Genomic DNA, 22,259 nt, shown 5'->3' on the forward strand with positions numbered 1-22,259 from the left:
GTCTGAACGCAGTTCCAATACTTGTCCACGTCTTGCTGTAAAGCGTCGAAGAGCATTGATAAAAGAATCTGTGTCCAAGGATGATGCAACTTCTATGTGGATCGCTCTTATGGAAAGGCATGTGAAGAGAACCCCATACCTCTTCAATATACTCCTTCCTCGCTTAACTTCAAAAGGTCCGAAGTAATCAACTCCGACCCGAGTGAATGGAGGTTCATCAGATGAAACTCTGTCCTGAGGTAAATCTGCCATCTGTTGTTGGCCTGGAGCTGCATGCAGTCGTCGACAGACAATACATTTAGACAGGATTTTTCTTATAGCCACACTAGCCCCAGGGATCCAATACCTTTGGCGCAGACAAGCCAGCATGTGGTTACGACCACTGTGTCCCACCTCTTGATGTATGTGCTGAAGAATTATGTTGGAAATGTATAAATCCTTTGCCAATATGGCAGGATGCTTAGCTTCTTCCGGCATAGCTGCTCTGCTAAGTCGTCCTCCAACTCTCAAAACACCATCTTCAAGTATTGGGTTGAGTTTATAAATGTGACTAGTCCTTTTCACACTTTCGCCCTTTTGCAGACTGTTGAATTCCCCGGGAAACCTCCTTCTCTGGCAAAACTTAATAATCTCCATCTCAGCCTTTCTAAGTTCCTCAATTGAAAGAAGACCACTGGCGGTCTGAGCCTTGATACTCTGCATCTCCTTTTCTATTTCTTTTCCCTGTTGGTCCTTATCCAAGCCAGAATGAGCAAGAGTCATACTCAGTTGCTTCCTTTTCTGACTAAAGTACAGTAGTAGACTCTTCAGCTTAAGGATCCAACCAACCAACTTCTTCAGACGGATCCAAGAGGAGAAGTAGTTAATCAAGCGAGTGACTGCATCGATCTTCTCTTCAGCCTGCACAACATTCACAATCAAGACCCTCTTAACCTCAGGGTCATCTGGTGGAATTCTCACATGGCCATCTGGGTTTTCAGGCCAGCCCGCTTCAGGCCCAACCAGAAATTGAGGTCCAGACACCCATATGTTATCTCTCAGAAGTGATGTCACCTTTACTCCCCTAGAGGCTAAATCAGCAGGATTATTTGTGGTGTTAACATATCTCCATTGAGATGGACTAGATACACTCAGTATCTTTGAAACCCGATTGGCTACAAATGTACGAAACCTTGAGGTCTCATTGCTGATGTACTTCAGTACAGAAGTACTGTCTGTCCAGAAAATTGAGTCTTGAAGTTCCATCTTTAGCTCCTTCCTCCAGAGCTCATCCATTCGACCTGCAACCATGGCAGCCGTCAACTCCATGCGAGGGATGGTGATTGTTTTTAATGGAGCCACTCTGGCCTTTCCCATTATGAAAGTACAGTGAACTTTTCTCTCTATGTTGTTTAATAACAAGTAAGTCACTGTTCCATAGCCGCTCTCACATGCATCCGCAAAGTGATGTAACTGAGCAGAAATCACTTCCCCAAAATCCATTGGTTTTAGGCATCTGTCAACCTCAAACTTTTCAAGCTGCCAGAGCTCCTTCAACCAACCTCTCCACTCCTGTGCAGACAAGTCGGGTATAAGATCGTCCCAACCAAGGTCTTTTCTACACAAGTCTTGAAGGATCCTTTTGGCAGATAAGACCACAGGTGCCAACATTCCTAAAGGGTCATAGATTGAACTGACCGTGGAGAGAATCCCTCTTCTGGTTAAGGGTCGATCTTTGATGAGGACTTTGAACTTAAAAGTGTCAGACTGAACACACCACTGTACGCCCAATGCTCTTTCTACAGGAAGGGTGTCATTGTTCAAATCCAAATCCTTAACCTCTTTTGCTCTCTCTGTTGCAGGAATTGCTGCCAGCACGGTACGTCTATTGCTGATCCACTTCATGAGCTGAAAGCCCCCTTTCGAACAAAGGGCGCGAAGGTCCTGGTAAAGCGCTATTGCTTCCTCCTCAGAAGCCACTGATGTAAGGCAATCATCCACATAGAAATTGTGGAGGACTGTTTCGATTACTTTGAAGCTAAATTGCTCTCGATTATCCTCTGCACACTTTCTAAGAGCAAAACTTGCACAACTTGGCGAAGATGTGGCCCCGAACAGATGCGCTACCATTCTGTACTCCACTAGGCTTTGCTTATGGTCTCCATCCGGCCACCAGAGAAACCTCAACAGATCTGAATCCTCAACTGGTACTCTGACTTGGTGGAACATAGCCTCAATGTCTGCCATGAGTACAACAGGCTCTTTTCTGAATCTGGTCATGACTCCAATTAACATGCTGGTAAGATCGGGTCCCTGTAAGAGTTGAGCATTTAAAGATGTTCCCTGGAATGTGGCTTTGCAGTCAAAAACGACCCTGATTTTGCCCTTCTTCGGGTGATATACCCCATGATGTGGTATATACCATACCCTGTTGTCGCTCCGATCCAGATTCTCAATTGGGACCTTCTCAGCGTAGCCCTTGGAGATGATGTCATTCATAAATACTGTGTAATCAGCATGAAATGTAGCGTCCTTTTCAAACCTCCTTGTGAGGCTCATAGCACGCTGTTCGGCAACTTTTCTATTGTTTGGCATATTCACATCTTTTTTTCTTAAAGGTAAGCCAATACTATAATGGCCATCCACCAACTTAGCAGATTTTGTCACAAACTCCATGAATTGACAATCTTCTCTTGATAACCCCATCTGCTCATCCTGGCTACATTCAGGAAAATCAGCCTTTAGCTGCTCATTCCACAGATCCTTGAGGTTTGCAATAGAGATCCTATTGACAGTGACATCTGGCTGTCCACTAGCAATTTCTCTACATTCATCGCGTCTAAGAGGTCCATTTACAGTCCAGCCCAGCATCGTTTTGACCGCATAGGGGCCCCCCTCCGTACTTCGAGCAACTTGCCATGGCTCCAGTGCTCTAGGGACATTGGATCCAATCAGCAGGTCAATATCTGAATCAATCTCCCTTATCTGGACATGTCTCAGATGTGGCCATCGTTGGAGGTCTTTCTGTCGAGGAATATTGCCTCGATGAACTGGCATGTTTTTTTGCGTATAAATATCAGGTAGTTCACAAAAACAATCACCGTCTAATTCAGCCACTTCCAAATCTGAAACAATATGACTCCCAACGACCTTCTCCTGACCCATAGTACGAAGGAGAATACCAGTTCTTCGTCCCCTGACATTAAGCTTGTTCATCAGCCGCTCTGTACAGAATGACGCTGAGCTTCCAGGATCCAAGAAGGCATAGGTAATCAACACCTTGTGCCCCTTCCTATGTTTAACTTGAACTGGAACTATAGAGAGTGTACAATCATGGTCACCGGCCCCAGTAAGACCACTGGATTGAACAGAGATCAGAGAACTGCCCACTGCTGTCTCAGACTCTCCTTTGACTTGCACTAAATTATTTTCTTTCTCTTTTGGATAAATGTGAAGTGCAGTAGGGTGCTTCAGACTGCATACTTTGCATGAGAGACGCTTCCTACAATCTCGACTCATGTGCCCAATGCACAAACAGCCAAAACACACACCATGTTTCTTTAAGAAAGTAATCTTCTCATTATGCACCCTCTTTTCCAACTGGCGGCACAAATCCAATGTGTGCTCACCTCCACAAAATATGCAAGCCTTCATACCAGCTGACCTGTCCTCTTTTACTTTTGTTCCTGATTCAACTTTCCTTTCCACTGTTGCAACGGTGGTAGCAAAGCTACTTCCTTTGGCTCTAGAACTAGACTCAAACCTAGATTTTCTTGCATCCTTGTTTGCTGTTGTTGATGGTGTATCCTGTATATCCCCGAATAGTGGATCACTTGCTATCCTCACTTGTCTTTCGATGAAATCGACAATATCTATAAATTTGGCTCTCTGTCCACTCCTTTCCTGCAACTCACAAGCCACAGTTCTCCATCTGTCCCTATATTTGTAGGGCAGCCTTTTTACGATGGTCAGCATAGTGGTAGGCATGTTCAACTCCTCCATATATTCAACATCGTCCATGGCATTACAACATCCTCGAAGAAAAAGACTGTATGCTTGTAGAGATTTCACATCTTCTGATTTTATTGGAGTCCATGAAAGAGCCTTTTCCATATAAGCTGCAGCAATTTTCTGTGCATTACCAAAATGCTCTTGCAGCAAAGCCTTAGCCTTGGCATATCCTCTGTCAGGTGCCATATGTTGACAGCTTCTGACAAGATCCCTTGGATGCCCCCTGATGTATTGTTCAAGGAAATACAAGCAGTCTTTAGGATTATCAGCCTTCTCTTCGATACTGTGTTCAAAAGACCTCATGAAGGTATGGTATTGCAAAGGATCACCGTCAAAAATCTGAATGTCTCGTTTAGGCAGTAATGAAAGAGATTGTTGTTGAACCAATAAGGCTGTTATCTCATTTTGTTTTTCTAAAACTGTAATTATTTGACTTTGATCACTACTGTTTGTCACCTGTGTAGAAAATTGATGAGTGCTGTGCATAGGCAGTGGACGTGATTGTAACGTATCTTGATGTCCCGTGACTTCTGGACGTCTAGAGGATGTGGGTTGAGGTCGTGGTGATTGAATAACATTTCCCACTCGTTTTCCCACTCGTTCTGTACCAGAAAAATGTGGATTGGACTGTCCAAGCGTTGGAATATTCGTATCGGGCACAAATGATTTTGCCTCAGCATTAAGGGTTTTGGTTATCTTTTGTCCCCTTTCTAGATAAGAATTCATGCCATTGGACTTCACAGATGGATGACTTGAAACACGAGACCCTCTTGAGCCTCTCAGCACATTTACTTTAGCCACTGAGGCGGCTATTTCCACTTCAAGTTCAAACTCTTCTCGTTTTTTCCTTAGCTGATCCTCTTGTTCTTCTAACGCATGTCTGTCCTTTAATAATCTTTGTCTTGCAATAAGAGCAGCCATATCTGCCTCTGCTTTAATGCATGCTGATGATGTTGTTGAGATACCAGACCTTCTTCCAGCCGAGCTCTGCTTACTTTTAGAGCATTTACTTCCTATGTTTGACACACTGTCACTTGGTTTAATTTCATCTTGTATAACAGAAGCTTGAACATTTTGCTCAGAGTGATCTGAAACATCAGACTCATTATCACTATGAGGTTCTTCCAACTTGTGCATTGATTCCCTTTGTGGTACAAATATGGGAGTATCATATGTGACAACATGAGCAGCAGTAGGCCTACGGCTTGTTTGTCTCCCAATTTCAGAAAGCCATCCCTTTGCATCTTCCATAAATCCATTGTAGCATTTTAGTACATTCACGAACCATTCCTTTTGTTTTTCTTGTTCCTCTTCAGGAAGCATAGAAATCACAGAATCATGTAACACAGTAGTTTCATCCACCATTTGACTCATTTTCTCAAGATGGGATTGCACTTGTGGGGCATTATCATCCTTTTGCATGAGATCCTTTATTGTCTGTATTAGACCTTTAATTTTATGAACATTTTTTCTACGTTCTTTTTGTAGTGTTTCAATCTTATTCACCAAGGCCTTGGCAGTCATTTTGATTTTTCTCTTTTGTTCATCCATCTCTGAACCATTTGGGTCTGAGTTTGATTTTGATTCACTTGTTGCCATTTTCCAATATACCACAAATCATCCAAGAATCCGCGCCGTTCAATGAATCAATCCATCCATCAATCAATCGCGGCGTCATAAACCACATCCAATGACCAACAATAGACACCAGCAAACAACAACGCGTCCCCTATGGATGAGCGGCAGTAACCTTTTTACACTGTGTTCAAACAAACAACTTGCACAGCATAAATTAAAAAGTTACATACCGCTTCCGTTGCTGTATTGATCGCGGCCGGGTCTTTATCCTCCGTGCAGTAATGAATGAACCGCCATCCAACAGCAGTACCCGATATATTTCAGTGTTTCCTCTGATATCCAAAGCGTCCTGTTGCGATCCGCGATGAACAGCTCGTTTCCATAGAAAAACACTTCGGTTTACAACAAAGAACTTTTCTGTTGACTATTGTAGCGGCTGTAGACCAGGCAAAATTATCTTTGCAGCCGCGAGAGACTAAACACTGGGAGAATGAATGCACTGCGACGCGCAGAAACAGTTTCACACAGCGATCCACTCATTTATTGCTTCTTGCACATAAAATACAACTGTTAGCCAGTTACCAGTTCATAAGTGCAGTGTGATTGCATAAAGTGCGGTCAACAGAAAGTGTTCGCTCCCAGGCTCACTCCCTCTCTGTCAAAGCCCCCATACTCAGGTGCACAGGTGTAGCAAACAAATACGTGCAAGAAACACATCACTTCCGCCCAAGCCCCGGTAGACACGCCCACCACCTACAATCTGAGTGCAGTAAAAATAATGAATGAGACCATAAAACCATAGGAGACTTACAGTTGGCTCTTACAGGAAGCCTTAAGTCTTCCTTTTTAAATGATGTAAATCATATCAAAAACAAATATTATCTGTTTAAGTAATTCGTATGAAAGCAACGACATGTATAGTTTCTCCAGCCAAAGGCGATTAGCGCTAATGTAACCACACCCAAGCGTGCAAGAGCTGTTCACATGCAAATGATCCACGCAGACAAATGCAAAGCTGTTACCACCCTCATCATCTTAAAACAAAGAATCAGCGATTTCAGTACTGCTCTGCCTTTCATCGAGTTTGGAAGACTGTGTTTGTGCTGTGCTGTTTACCTTGGATTTACCTCAGAAGAATTAAAAAAAACACAATTTGATTATGAGAACAATTTTAAGGTAAGACACTAATAGTAGCATGTTTGCTACCATTGTTGCATAAACTTTGCATTTTAGCTACTAGTTAAACTGGTGCCAGACTAAAATTTATTTTATGAATTGTGATTGGAATAAAAACATGAAGCCTAATGCTAAATGTATTTAGGCCTGCATGGACACAGGAATGTTTATGTTCGATAATTAAACACAGCACAATATAACAGTAGGATTGTATGAATGTTTATTCATGGTGAATATTATAATGTTTAGACCTGTTCACTATTAAATACAGTGTTTGTTGATATCTGATCACATGTAAATATGTATAATATCGTCGCTGCCCGATGAAACTCAAAACGGTTACTTTTCAGGAAGTGAAAAAAACATGTAATTTCAAAAGCAGCTGAACGTAGCGTTGTCATGCTTGGCACAACATCTTTAAATGTAACCATATTCTTGCCAGTGTCATGATATAATCCACATTTGACCCAAAATCGAGTTTAAATGGACATATGTGCATATTGTACAGTAACGGTGGTCGATACGCGTTCTTCCGATCATTAATTAGAATGACCAAATCGCGTTTCATATTGACAGATGAATAGTTTATCAAATACGCTCAGTTTACTCTTGCAAACTATGAAGAGACAATGAATCAATACACTGACATATGGCATTGCTAGACTGATACTTTATTTACACAATTCTACCGTAATTTTGTCGGATATGAGCTGCATTTTATTACAGATATGAGCTGCATTTTATTGATAATCAGCTAATTTCAAAATCAAAGACATACATCAATAAGAGAGAGTGGCAGTAAGATCATTTCGTTACTTTACTTGAAGATGATTGTGTGATTGTGAAGATGATTAAGCATTTGTGACTTACTTTCACTTTTATTTGCGATGTTTGCATGTTGGCTCGATGAATAGACGCTCAGCTGCTCATCTGCGGTGATGCGTGTCGCAGTAGCGCCGTCATATCTGACTATAACATGTCATATATCCTATATAACACGCTCTCACTCGTTTATTTTTTAGCATTTTTGGGAGGAGTAAAATATACATATGTGGTTTCAACAACCAGATTGCGTTTACACCTAGTAAAGATCCGAACACAATGCGAGCCAGACTACCTCCAGATGGTCAGGCAGATCCGATCACAACGTATTTACACCTTGCATTAACATGCCTTTTTTATTATCTGGATAACTTATCTGCATACAGATCGCATTTCAATACCAGGTGTAAATGGGGTCTCAGAGACGAGACCGGCGAGAAACTTCACGAGACCGGCGAGATGCCTCCACAGGGCAGGGAGATGCGCTGCGCGATTGACAGATTTGACAGCAAATGGAAATACGATGGAAATCACAACTTTTCATTGGTCATTTAGATAATGTGAAGCATGCTGTATATGGAAATGAACCTGGACATTCTATCCGTCAAAAAATCTCAAAATCGGCAAAATGGACATACGCGGTTTTCATCGGATAGCGACGATATGGTAAGAAGAATGTTTCATAGTTTGGAGTGGCTTGATTGTTGGTAATTCTTATACATCGACCTACAAGTTTGATCCAACATATCTCATAAATGGTTTTGTAGATTACGTTAATGAATTGTAGCAATACAATACAATTTTTTTTAAAGCTCAGATTCACCTGAGACTGTAGAGCAGGGGATGGGTTTGGGACTCTTGCTCTGGATGGTAGCACAGGAAGGGGTGTAGAAGTTTGTGCTTTCAGCCTGGGCTCGACCCTTTGTTCCGACAGGCTGGATAATCACCTTATACTTGCAAGAGAACTGAAGACCAGGAAGGCTAGCAAAATTCTCCTGAAAAAACAAAAATCTTTGTTCCAACTCCACTAAAAAGAATTCAAGGAGAAATATGATGACTGATCACCTATCAACAAATCCAGCATAGCTGTGGGCCTCAATGGGAAAATCTATAGTTCATGTTTTCTATATGTCAAGAAAGATTAATTTTCATGCTGAAAAAATAAAATTTCCCCTTTGAGTGTGTCATAGATTTTAATATAGATTCTTACTTTGTAAAAGAAACAATTTCATTGATGAAAATCTAAATATTAAAGATGTTTAAAATAATACTTTGTCTTATATTTCTCAGAAATGTAGTAAATAAATATTTCTGGAATTTGTATATGCCTTAAAAATGGTGAGTTATCTGCCATGAATGATCAATGAACACCACATGAACCCTCTCCCCAGAAATTCATCTTATGTATGAGCTGTCAGAATGTGGCCTCGCATCTGTAGGGAGGATGGAAGACACATTCCTGGTTGGTTACCTGGGTGATGAGCTTCTCCTGGGTTCTGGATCCATTGTGACTGCAGAATTCTGGAGACCACTGCACACGGTAACGATTCACCATGGGATCTGAAAAGGAGAGACAGATAAATGCCAGATTTAGATTAAGGAGCACTTTGAGTGAGGGACGGGAAGTTTCTGTCAGTTTGTTCCACTCATATGCTGTTCCAGAACGGCTTCCAGTCTGTGCTTTGTTTGGTGACACACCTTGATGCTTTGCTTTTGTTTGGAACTATTTCTATGGGTTGGCTGAGAAGGATTACAGTATATGAACTAACTGGACTAATTTGTTTATATTATACTATTTATTTGTTACTATTTTATATCTCAGCAATTTCACACATCCAATTGTTCTAGTGTGTACTAAATATCAGCACTGTTTCTTGTATGATACTGTCGTTCATGCAACAATTAAAAATCTCAATTAACATCCCCATGTCATTCCAAAACTGTATGCATACAAATAATAATACAATGAAAGTCAGCAGTGTTTTTGGCTTTCAAAATATCTTATTTTGTGTAAAAAGAAAAAAAAAACACACACTATCTCGTTTGGCACAACATAGCAAGTAAATTATGTCAGGGTGAATGATCCCTCCCAGACAGCAAACTGACATTGAATCAACGTGGAAACGACGTCTCTCATGACATCGAAACAACGTTGATTTTGCTCATCGAATTAACGTTGAACCAACGTCAGACGCGGCATTCTTCAAAGCTAAATGAAAATCGAAAATTGGTTTGCTTTCATAACGTTGAAACAACGTTGATTTCAAGTTGATTTTCCGCTAGTTTTGAAAGAATGACGCGTCTGACGTTGGTTCAACGTTAATTCGATGAGCAAAACAATGTCAGATCAACGTTGTTTCGATGTCATGTTTCCACGTTGATTCAATGTCAGTTTGCTATCTGGGCTTTCAATACATCTGAAGTTATGTTTATATTAGGAGTCTTTAATTATTTTGTACTTGCATCAAAAACAAAGTACAATGTACGTATTGTTTTTATGTTGTATTGCAAAATACTTTTGAGTTGGGATACGGCATACGGGTAAAGCCCGGAACACACCAAGCCAACGGTCGGCTCTCTGGCAGTTTTTGTGTGTTGGCCGACTAAGTTTCCTCGGTGTGTTCCGCACGGTTCCGTGCCGTCGGCTGAAAATAGTCCTTCTCCAATATTGAATCAGCGTCGGGCCGCCGGGTAAAGAGAGAACTCTGATTGGCTGTTCAGCTTAGTGAAAGAGTCAGTGCACGAGAATAAAATCAAAACAGCAAGCAAAGAAGTCAAACTTTTGGCTGTTCTTATGTAACGTCATCTTACCTTGGCGAATATTTCAATTTTAATTTGAGCGGAGAGGAATAAAGGAAGTGTTTAGCATGATTGATATTCAAAACGGTAAGCATGCGCTGCTTTGTTTACGGTGTGTATATTTGCAGCCGGCAGTGTCGGTTTTCCTTTTTGAATGATGAACATGGACTAATATATCTGCAGAAATAGACAGTTGGCTCATTACACGGCACACGCAGGCGCAGAACGCACATTATAGCTGACAGTCGCCTGTAGTTCTCTCGGTGTGTTCATGTTAGGACTGAACGATTAATTGCATTTGCGATAAAATCGCACTGGTCACGTGACACGCGAGAGAAAACCACAAAGCAGTCTGCAAGATCAAGCATCAACTTGCCACCCTACGCGGTCTGGCATTCAGAAAAGAACAGTTTATTTTTAATGTATGTGATATTGTGTTATTTATTCTCTCCCCAACAATCCTGGATCGATTCAGAGAATTTCAGAATCGAGTCTGAGCTTAGTTTTTAAACACAGATGCGTGATGACGCTGCACGTGCTTTAGAAACGAACCCGCTTGCTTCTATTCTCTCTCTCTCTCTCTCTCTTCCTAACTCACACACACGCACACAAACGACACCACTCAAACCTTCCGAAACTTAACGTTATTTCATAAAGTTCAGGGTTGAACCGAATTACAAGGACATTCATGGGCTTCATTGAAGAGGTTTTGTCGCTTTGCTTGACGTTATAACGTTGCAAATGCTTCACAGAGGCATTATTTATGTCTTTTGGAATGCAGTTGGCTTGTATATTAAAACTATGAAAATCACTGAAGGCTGCTTTCATTTTAAAAAACTAACCCACGCTTTGTGAAGAGCTCTCGTGCATGCGGCCGTGAGCGACTCACTGGTTAAATGTACGCATGTCAAAATGCTTTTATGACGCGAAATTAATGTAAACACGGTCAGTTATATTACAATTTTAAAAGAGATATGTGCATTAGTGTGAATGCAGCTTATCATATCTAAACTGAGGGGGAAATCACTCCACCTCTTGAATGATAAACATTCAGACAGCCTACTTTTAAATACTGTGACCACTCTTTGTTTATTGCTTGTAATGCTTTTTTGTTTCTCTTTATTTACTAGCTTTTATATTTTGAAGCTATATTATTGTATATAGCCTATTTAAAATTCTTAACATGTAATTGGTTTACTTAAATGTTTTTTTATTTATTTATTTTTTTTAAAGTAATTAAATACATGTTTAAGTGTTATTTTTTTTTTCAGTTAATGAACAGTTAATGATTCACTGGTAATCATCAGTAATGATCTATTTAGACCTTCATGCTTGAAAATATGCAAAGTAAAGCAATCTTGATAATGTGCCTAACAGATTAGTATGAGGTAAATCTGTGGGACATCCATTAGAGAGATTAAGGGATTTGACATGTGGCCAGTGTGAGTCTAAAGTTATTTAAATATTTAAAAAACAAAACAAACAAAAAAACATCCTTGCTGAGGTCAAGGAGAAGATTTTGAGCAACATTTTGCATGGCTTGGCATGAATGAAATGTTTTTGTTTCTATGACAGCTTTCATTTTTGAGTTTAATGTAGGATTAACTCATCACTCACTGACAGAATGAAACAGTTTAAATGTAATTTGCAGCATGCAAAGTTAGGCCGAGACATGTCTTGTCAGCTCATGTTAGCACACAAACAGTTCCTCAATTACTTCAGTAGTTCTTATCTCTTCACAAACAAAGAGTTATTGTTCTTCATTTAATTACACATATTCTGATCGTTAACTCTTTAATAAGCACAAAAAGAAAGACATCCAGCACAGAACAGGACTGTTTCCCAGATAAAAGACATGGTATATTGCATCTGTAGTACCTGTCTTTTTCCAGTAAACCCGGACCTGAAGCTGTCCATCTTGATAGAACGGAGTGCCCACGTCTAATAGATCTGACTGGTCATTTATAAAGACCGTGCTGACTGTGGGTTCCAAAACTAAAGACATCAAATGTGGAGGAAAGGTATAACGTTACAAATTCAAAACATTTACAGCTGTTTTCACTGTATTTCACAACACCCAAATGAGTGCTGTTATGTATCAAGTACAAATGAAGAGCAATTAAATCGTTTTGTACCAGATTGTCTTTGGCTTGTAGTAAACTGAAGAATGGCCTTGGGGCTCTTGATGGGGACCTGACCCCAGTATGAAACTGCCTGCAACTCCACAGTGTAACTCCTGTTCTCTCCCAAGTCATCCAGCTCAGCATAGGTAGAGTCCTACACACACACACACAAAACCCACAGGGATGCATTTGATAAGTCACAGCGATGCAAATCTAAAAGAAAAAGATAGAAAGAAAAAAGGAAGGATCAATGTACCTATATGAAAATAGAAGGTAAGTCCACATGGAATTGTTAACTACCTGGCAATCCAGAGGTGTCAAACTGATTGTACGTTGAGGCTCGAGGGCCATACAAAACATCACATTACACATACAAGCTAATCATATTTTATTAGTTAATCCTTGATGAAGCCTAATCACAAAAAGAGCATATGTGCTTTTGGACATAACCCAGAATCAAATTTAGCTGTTTTATTAACCAATATTGGGAGCAATTTGCTATTTTCAGTCACCAGAGACCTTGCGTTTACTTTGCACATGAAATAATTAGGGAATATTAATCAAATTAAAAAAAGAGAAACCCACTCATTGGTCTGACCTGGATAACTTAAGTAGATTTAATAAGTCTCTGGAAGCATAACTGAAGATGAACATGAAATTGAAGTTAGGCCATCACTTCTAAAAAGAACCGTTATTTTTCTTAGTGTGAGGAACATTTTAATGATCTTATTAACTTTTTTTTCTACTATAAAGAACTTTTTGTGCAATGGATAGGTACCGTGGACATTAAAGTTTAGATGTCAATAAACAGGGCCTGCTGCTCAGTCAAACTCTGTCATCATCAAATTAGTATTAGTGCATTATATTTATTTAATAATTTTTTTGCCACTAAAATTCTTTCCTTATATATGGTCCATTATTGCTGTGAGCATCTCTGAAATCAAAGTGGGAAAATGAATTGGGTTGCCCTGGGAAAGAGTCACGCATAGATTTAGTTTCAACGAGATTCTGAACTGCTCAATGCCATACATAATTTAATATGCAAACTAAACTACCATTTAAAAGTTTGTAGATAGGCCATATTAGATTCCCCTGCTTTAACATGAGATCTGATACTGTAGCTAAGTCACGTTATTAATAAAACTACTATTAATCACATAAATCATAGGAATATGCATCATTTTTATGCAGATTTTGTTTTTATAATCTTATAATCATTGTGCACAAGAGTAATCTGTTTAAAATCAATCTGAAGCATATTTTCTCCTATCATCTTACAGAGGCCAAAAGTGAAATCAGTGTGGTTTGCATTTGTCTGCATTCAACTATTTAGAAATGTAGTTTTCTGAGGAAAGTGTCCCTCAGCTGACAAAGCCTTCAAAAATATAAAGGCAACTGCCATCTCTTGGATTCCTAATGGAGGAAAAAATAAACTCTTCAACATGATCTCATACAAAGAAAAACAATTCAGCTGTTATTGAGAGATTTCCTTTTCTCAAGACAACTAGAATTGATATGCTGTTTTTGGCTGTATATCAACTGGCACCCATAAATGTTTGCATTTGCCAAGAACGGTGATGCAATGCTGTACCACCCTAGTTTGGTGTCTGTAGCCCTCAAATTTAGGGCTTGGTGTGATCAAAGGCCCAATCCTGAGTTGTTTATCTTGCACTAAGATATCTAATTTGTTGTGGCTTGCTGAAAGAAGGGACTGGAAAGCTTAACCCTTAAGGGGTTTGGAAACAATTCAGTGTATGAGAAAATTAAATAGTGAATGACTTGAGAGAAAAAGAGAATGTGCAGAGGCATGGGCAAGTCAGAATTACCCCATTTGCAGTCTGTCTCCTTTTGAGTTTGGGTGGCATTGTGTGGTCAGACCAGCTCCAGGAGAGTTTGTAATGGTTAACAGGAATGTCTAAATCTGCAGACATGCTCCAGCTGAGGCGGACAGACACAGAGCGATCTGCACCAAAGGTCATGTCGCTGACATGAAGTTCAGATGGAGCCGGGGGAGGGGCAGGATCTGAGAGGGGGTGAAATAAAGAAATAAAAGTTACTATACAGTACAAAAACAGTACGGTAGACATATCATATAATAATGTGAGAAAGAATAATAAATTATATTAATATTACTAATATTATAGTCTCTTGATCCAACCTTTAGAAGATCTGAAGTGTCTGCTGGGGGTGGTATATCCTCTCGTTCCATGAACATTGACTGCTGCCACTCTGAACTGGTACCAGCGACCGGGTCGAATGTCTGTCAACCACACACGCTCTTCTGATGTCTACAGTACAGAACCACAGAGCGTAGGAGTGAGCATATAAATCACTGAAGGGAGTCAAAGACCCCAAGTGAAGTTGGCCTACTTCATATAAATGTATTTACAAAGTTTATGATGTTTATGATTACAGATATTATTATATTATAGTAACATTTGATTGATTAAGGATTAAAATCTTTCATCAACGTTATACATGAATTTTGAACAACGCCCGTTCTTGTCTTAGGTTAATATCTTTGATAAACTTTTTTGATCCACTTCAAATGTTGAGTACTGTATTATATTATATTATATTATATTATATTATTTCACACTTACCCGTGCCACCACTTGCCAATCAGTGGCTCCATCTTCACTGGGGTGGATGCCATAGTTCCACCTCCTCTGCAGAACGTTCAGCACTGGGTCCGCTGACACATTAAACTTGGAGGACCAGCGCACTTCCAGCAAACCCGACTCCAGCTCCACAAAGACCAGCTCCTTCCTTGGCTTTAGAGGAGCACCTGAGGATATTATACATTATAGGATATTACATATTAAGAGGATATTATCATATTATCAGGACTTTATGAATTTGCGCTCCATGCTTTCACCAACGCCGCTAACGTGACGCACGGATCTCCATCTATCCCACTGTGTCGCTTGGACCCGCCCTGCTCTACTTCTGATAGGCTTGTAACGTGTTAGAGCTGCGTTCCTCTCATATGATTGGTAGGTGAAATCAATTGACTCGAAAATATTAAACCGCATGCAAGTTCACTTTTTTTTTTCCCTCACGCCTGTACGCCGGAGATCTGGCACGGTGCCGGAATACTTTAAGCCCTGCTGCAAAGATCTTTGGTTGAGAACCACTGCCCTACATGCATGATGAAGTATTAATTCTAAGATTTTTAACTATTTGAGTGGTTTTTAATTATTAAGCTGCAAGTCGTTCCAGGTGAAAGAAAAAAAGGTACAGTTATCAGTTGGTATTAACCACAGCTGAGGTTAAAAATTAATTGGTAACTGGGTAAAACCAGCTGTTTACCATCAGGTTTGGTAGCAAGTCTTACCCCTATAGAGGTTCTTAGGTGACTGGCATGTGTGTCCACAGCCGTTTGGGCAGCATTTCTTCTGGGTTGAACACTCTCCATCTTCTTCACATCCTTCCACACAAGCGGCTGCAAACCCGCTAGCTCTTTCTGGTGGTGGACAGTCACCCTGTTTCACCACCATCACTGATCGCAGGAACTCACAGCTCGTCACACACTCCCCATGACGCTTGGGAAACGCATGCTGAGGAGATGTCATAGTATACAGGACCAAAGTTTAACACCTGTAACTCATAGTTTATAGATTCTAGCAATTCATTTATGTGACATTAATTTGTCTATGGATTTTTAAAATACACTTTTGGTCTCATTCTCTAACCATTTCTATGTGCAGTATGTATTTGTACATAAAACTTTTGTGCATTCTCACATAGACACTTTCACACTTAAATATTGATTTATGAAACGTTGCACATTATACGCAAAAATGTTAATATAATAGTTAAATAAACCATGGAAATTTTATAATATATTTTAATACGGTTTCACCATTTGTATCACTACTGCCATGGCAGACGTGCGAATCCACCATATTAAAGAAAAAAATACTACTGTTGTCGTGTCAGGAGGAAATGTATTTTTAAAGGTTTTTTTATGCAAGAATGTAGTTTTTTAGACCTACAATTTGTGTGACTCATGTATTGCTCATTGCCTATTTAACAATTTGTTTTGACACTTTCACGGATGTGAGCTCCAGTCCATCAGCAGCGTTCAGCACTCACAGAGAACAGCTTCAGTCTTCAGAAATTTGCCATTGGTACTTATGTAGATAGTAAACAAGAGATATAATTAATTTGGGGCATATCGAATGGACAATCTTTGGCTAAGTGGAAAATAAGCTTATATTAAGGCTATATTTAACTCAAATCCTGTTTTTTTTTTTTTTGTACATTTGACTTCATTGTTTGCTTTTTATAAATTATTTTTTTATTGTCGTGTGATATTGCTCAGACTCGTGGCGTGCGATATGGCTGTATAGACCTTATGCACCAGAGAAACAAGGGCACCGCCATCTTTAGAATATTGTCTTCGAACTTCCGTTTTTGCGGTTGCTCTGTATCTCTATGGCATTGCTGTCCAGGAGTAATTAGCTTTTGAAGTTGATTTACTTAATGTAAAGTTAACGAAAGTTATAATGAGGATTGTAATGTTTAAGGCAGATGTCTTAACAAATGTCAATAGACAGGGAAGATTTTAAAACGAGCCGTTCATTCATAAATAGGCAAGATCACTATGAAAATACAGACCGGAAGACAAAAGACAACGAGCGCAGCGCTGAAAAGGGGTGGGGCTACATAAGGTCTATACCAGCACGGCTGTGATTCAGTCGTAGGTAATCACAGCATGCTGATATACAGCCGTATCGTACAGCCATGAGTGTGAAATCCGCTGAGGACAGCGTTATATTCATTATGTTTGTCCTTCCCATGAGAGCGATTAAACAAATTGCTTGTTCTGACCATAATTCTGACTCACTCATAAAGAGAGTCTTTGCCGCAATCTCATGTCATATTGTAACTTTCACCGAAGTCCATATAACGGACCATTTCTCTATACCAAATATTACATATGTATTATTTATATAAAATAATATTTATTGAACAATAACATCTAAATTAACAACAATATCCATTATAAAAGACAATAGGAAATAAACACAAGCAAAAAATTCAGTCAAACTTACAAGCAGGATTTGAATTAAATATAGCCTAAATGCTTAATTTTCCCCTTAGCTAAATTAGATTTGCTCTGGAACAAGTAATAGATTACCAAGACCAAAGATTGCCAGTTTGATATGCCCCAAATTAATTATATTTCATATCAACCACCAGCGGCAAATTCCCAAAGCACTGGCCGAGATAACACTGTTCTCTGCGGGTACATGAGTGCTGAACGGCTCCTGACGGCCTGGAGCTCGCATCTGCGAAAGCATCCTAACATAATGTTAGATAGGCACTATGATTCTGTATGGTCACCGTGACTTTGCCAAGTAAGACATGGTCCTGGATCAACATATTTTGTTGATCCTGGATCAATATTCCTGTCCCAAAATGTAGTCCTTAACCAATCCCTACCCCTAAACCTAATCCGAGGGTAATGAAAGGTGAATAACACTGATCTGAATAACACTGATGTTTAAGTACTTCACCCTGGTTCTAACCCTGAACTTGACATAAACTGTAAACTTGTTCCTCAAATCTGGTTGATTGGAAAGTTGATCCAGGATCAACAAAAATGTGATTCAGGAACATGTGGTACTTGGTGAAATCACATTCACCGATTAAATATTAGTCGCATGTTTGAGGTCTAAATTACTACATTCGCACCTAAAAACTCTTAAAACTACAATTCATGACACAACAACCGTAGTATGGTTAGGTGGATTTGCTTGACCGCCATGACAGTCACCACAAGTGGAGTAATACACACGGTGAAACGGTTAGAGTTCTGATACTGGGTAAATAATGCACAGCTGGAAAAGGGTCTCAGCTAATCAGATTCGAGAACCAGAAAGAACTGTTGTATAATTCTTTGTAGGGCAGGGATTATGGAGCCTATCCCAGATTATATTACAAATATAATTATTGACAATTATATTACTGAAAATGTAATCATTACGTGACCATACTATACGTTTTATTTATTTCAGGAAAATAATATGATCCTGTATAAGTTCTGCATAAAACTGTATGTTCATGTGTAGTTTAAGCCTATATGAAAGGTGATGGCTACATTGTTTTTCAGCTGGCTTCAGAGAATGGCTTTTCTTGCTTTGGCACATTGTTCAAAAGAAGATTATTATAACATTTTACATTTACATGAGTTGTGAATGATTTAATGTTGCTTACTCTTATACAAGTCTAAAATAATTGATGAAGGTCCTGATCAGTACTGACAAATCCAAGAACGATATTCATTGTTTTAAGTCCCCATTGCCCTCAACATTGCATTTATAACCAAAGAACTAGGAAAAACTAGATGTAACTAGGCTAAGGTTTTTAAAATGTAGAAAATCCACAGAAATAGGATTCAAGACCAAATGGAAATGTTCAAACAGATTCTAAGACTGTTTTAAAAAAGAAGATCAGAGCAGAACATTATAATTTTGAACAATAGGAGACCACTTATAGCCAAGTCTGTCAAGAAAACAATGGAGGATTAATATTTGGAAAACCAGAACATCAAGGTCAGCCATTTTGTATTATTATTTTTTTCTTGTTAAGAACATATCCCAGAAACTACTATATCTGTTAAGAATGCTGCAGTCTGTACCTCACATAAATCTCGACAAGGTCCATCTTTCAACTCCCAAGAATCTTTGCATGGCTCCAGGCACTGTGAATAGACAGCAAGAGTTTGAGTATCAGCAGTCTCAAATGTCTCTGGTATCATTCTTTTTCAAACAATCACAGCCAAATATGTTAAAGTCAAAAGCAATTGCTTTGAGTTGGGATGTTACAATGTACAGACATCAATAATAACCATCATATTAAAAAAAAATACTGATATCATGTTATAACTATGTTAGTAACTTTTTTAGTTCAAAATTAACAAGTGAAAACATCATAAAACCTTACAAACCATGCATTTGTCTTACCCTAAATTACAATGGTAAGCCTATAATATTTATTTATATTTTAAAGTTGCCGAGACAGATTTTCCGAGAAACTGTACGTGTTTACAGCATATCCCTTAATAAAAGAAAGAAAGCAAAGCAACTACTATACGCAGGTGAAGTAGTTGAAGCTACAACAACTGTACCTCAAATTGGAAGAGTTTGCAAGCAAAAAACTTGTCAATGCACAACATTTCCTTTGCACTTTAGGTTCACAAAACAATTATGATTTTGTAACAATGCCAAACCAGTTACTACTTACATTTAAATTTAGTCATTTAGTATACACTTTTATCCAAAGCGACTTATATCTGAGGGCAAAATCAAACAAGTCATCATGAAGAGGCAATAACGTTGGCTTCTGCTAGGGATGTAGACTTGTAGGAGCGAGTGAAAGTAAGAGGGAGCTGAGCCAGTGGTCAATCTGTAAGCAAGTGTCAACACCTTGAAATTGATGCGAGCAGTGAGTGGCAGCCAGTGCAGAGAGATGAACAGAGGAGTGACGTGGGCCCTTTTGGGCTTGTTAAAGACAAGATGAGCCACAGCATTCTGGATTATTTGTAGGGGCTTAGTTGCGCATGATGGGAGTCCATCCAGAAGAGTATTGCAGTAATCAAGCCTAGAAATAACCAGGGCCTTGAGAAGAAGCTGTGTCGCCTGCTCAGTTAGGAAAGGCCTGATATTCCTGATGTTGAGCATTGCAAACCTGCATGATCGAGCTGTCTTTGTAATATGGTTTGAGAAGGTCAGCTGTTCATCAAAGATTACTCCAAGATTTCTGACCGACCTTGATGGGGTGATTGAAGAAGAATCTAGCTGGATAGTGAAGTCGTGCTGTAGAGATGGATTAGCAGGGAGGACGAGAAGCTCAGTCTTAGCCAGGTTGAGCTGCATGTTCCTTCATCCATGCCGAGATGTCAGCCAGACAGCTTGAGATACGTGCAGTTACTGTGGGATCATCTGGTGGAAATGAGAGGTAGATCTGGGTTTCATCAGCATATCAATGGTAAGAGAAACCACGTGCCTGTATGATGGGTCCCAGTGATGTGGTGTAAATGAAGAAGAGGAGGGATCCAAGCACTGAACCCTGGGGAACCCCTGTGGTCAGTTGATGTGCTTTGGATACCTCGGCTCTCCATGCGATCCTGAAGGACCTACCAGTGAGATAGGACTTAAACCAGTGGAGAGAAGTTCCATTGAGGCCGAGTGATGAGAGAGTGGACAGAAGGATCTGATGATTCACCATGTCGAAGGCAGCAGACAGGTCCAGAAGAATAAGAACTGATGATCTGGAAGCAGCTTTTGCGATCCACGGGCTTCTGTGACTGACAGCAATGCAGTCTCGATTGAATGGCCTTTCTTGAAGCCTGATTGATTGACATCCAGCTGGTTGCTCAGAGACAGGAAAGATGATACTTGGTTGAAAGCAACTCATTCAAGCGTTTTCCCAATGAATGGTAGGAGAGAGACAGGTCTCTAATTCTCTAAGAGAGATGTGTTTAGTGTTGAATTTTTAAGCAGTGGAGTTACCCGAGCCTGTTTAAATGCTGTAGGGAAAAAGCCAGTTTGTAGGGAAGAGTTGATAATGTGTGTGAGAGCCGGTAGAAGTGTGGGAGAGATTGCTTGTAGAAGGTGTGAGGGGATGGGGTCTAGAGGGTAGGTGGTAGGATGACTGGAGAGGAATAATTTAGATACTTCTTCCTCAGTTAGTGGAGAGAAGGAGGAGAGAAGGTTAGGCTGATAGAGTGGTTGGTCTAGGTTTCTACTTCTGTCTATTCGCCTAAAACTAGATTCACCAATATATATATTTTTCACCATTATCTGAAATGAAAAGCAATCATTATGCCTAGTGTCAGTGTTACCAATCTTTTTTTTTTAACATTGTTTTAAAACAATTGATTTCAATGAGTCAAAAACTGCTTAATCGCTCATAAGATTATGACATTTTGGGGAATGCCCTTAGTGTGAAAGACACTGAAGCATGTTTGAAACTAGTCCAATCTTGATTGGTGCTGCATATTGGCGTGGCATGTGATGGCATACACGGAACAACATGACATCATGACTTTTGCGTAAACATACACTTTCGAGTCAAGTGGCGTGTTATCTCTACGCATTTTGAACTATCCGCGTGTATCCGCGTGTAAGCGTGTTATGTCTACGCCATTAACGTCCGAGTGATTCCGCTTGTCTGTACACGCCGTCAAATGTCCACGCGAAACAAAGCAAAACGTAGATCTACATCTGGGGAGCGATCTTTTTTTCCTAGGATGGTTGGGGAACATTCATAAATGCCATTAACCCCAGTGACGGGTAGGTTTAAGGACGGGGTTGAGGTAGGTCATATATTTATATATACAGTAATAACGTTAAGTCAACGGCGTTCATAAACATGCTGAAAAGCAATAATGCGTGTTGATAGCACGCCAAAAATGGAAATAAGAATTGCCGTGTCATTCAAATGCTACTTCATGACAGTCTGCAAGGAAGCTACAAAGGGCACACAACAGAGTTAGCTTCTGATAGGTTGAAGCAAGTCGCTTTCAAGAGAACATGCAATGCGTCGATGATGACGCTTTGGGGAACAAGTACCTACTTTGCCACACCGACCCATGCTTTGATGTTCCTAACATCAACATCATTGATGTACCAAAACAAGTAGTGTAGTGAAATACAGTTTCTTTCATATTTTATTTGGCATTTTGTAAAATCGCATTGATTTCTGTTGGAGGACTCATTGCTCATTGATATTACTGCGCTACCATTAAGTGGTCGGGAA

At 39.7% G+C, this 22,259-nt stretch overlaps 1 protein-coding gene across 2 annotated transcripts in view; it reads right to left on the bottom strand.

Moving 5' to 3' along the window:
• anos1a (anosmin 1a) overlaps window positions 1-22,259 on the bottom strand; it is a 49,154-nt gene that overhangs the window by 9,870 nt on the left and 17,025 nt on the right. For both annotated transcript variants that reach the window (XM_039657428.2, XM_039657427.2), the window contains exons 3-11: window positions 19,138-19,200; window positions 15,826-16,048; window positions 15,092-15,276; window positions 14,647-14,776; window positions 14,315-14,511; window positions 12,501-12,642; window positions 12,244-12,360; window positions 9,038-9,126; window positions 8,390-8,561 (exon numbers count right to left, since the gene is read on the bottom strand). In XM_039657428.2, the coding sequence (XP_039513362.2) occupies window positions 8,390-8,561; window positions 9,038-9,126; window positions 12,244-12,360; window positions 12,501-12,642; window positions 14,315-14,511; window positions 14,647-14,776; window positions 15,092-15,276; window positions 15,826-16,048; window positions 19,138-19,200 (1,318 nt within the window). The remainder of the gene's footprint in view (window positions 1-8,389; window positions 8,562-9,037; window positions 9,127-12,243; window positions 12,361-12,500; window positions 12,643-14,314; window positions 14,512-14,646; window positions 14,777-15,091; window positions 15,277-15,825; window positions 16,049-19,137; window positions 19,201-22,259) is intronic.

This window comes from Pimephales promelas, chromosome 6 (assembly GCF_988280905.1).
Source record: "Pimephales promelas chromosome 6, fPimPro1.hap1.1, whole genome shotgun sequence".
In the NCBI taxonomy this organism is placed as follows: Eukaryota; Metazoa; Chordata; class Actinopteri; order Cypriniformes; family Leuciscidae; genus Pimephales; species Pimephales promelas.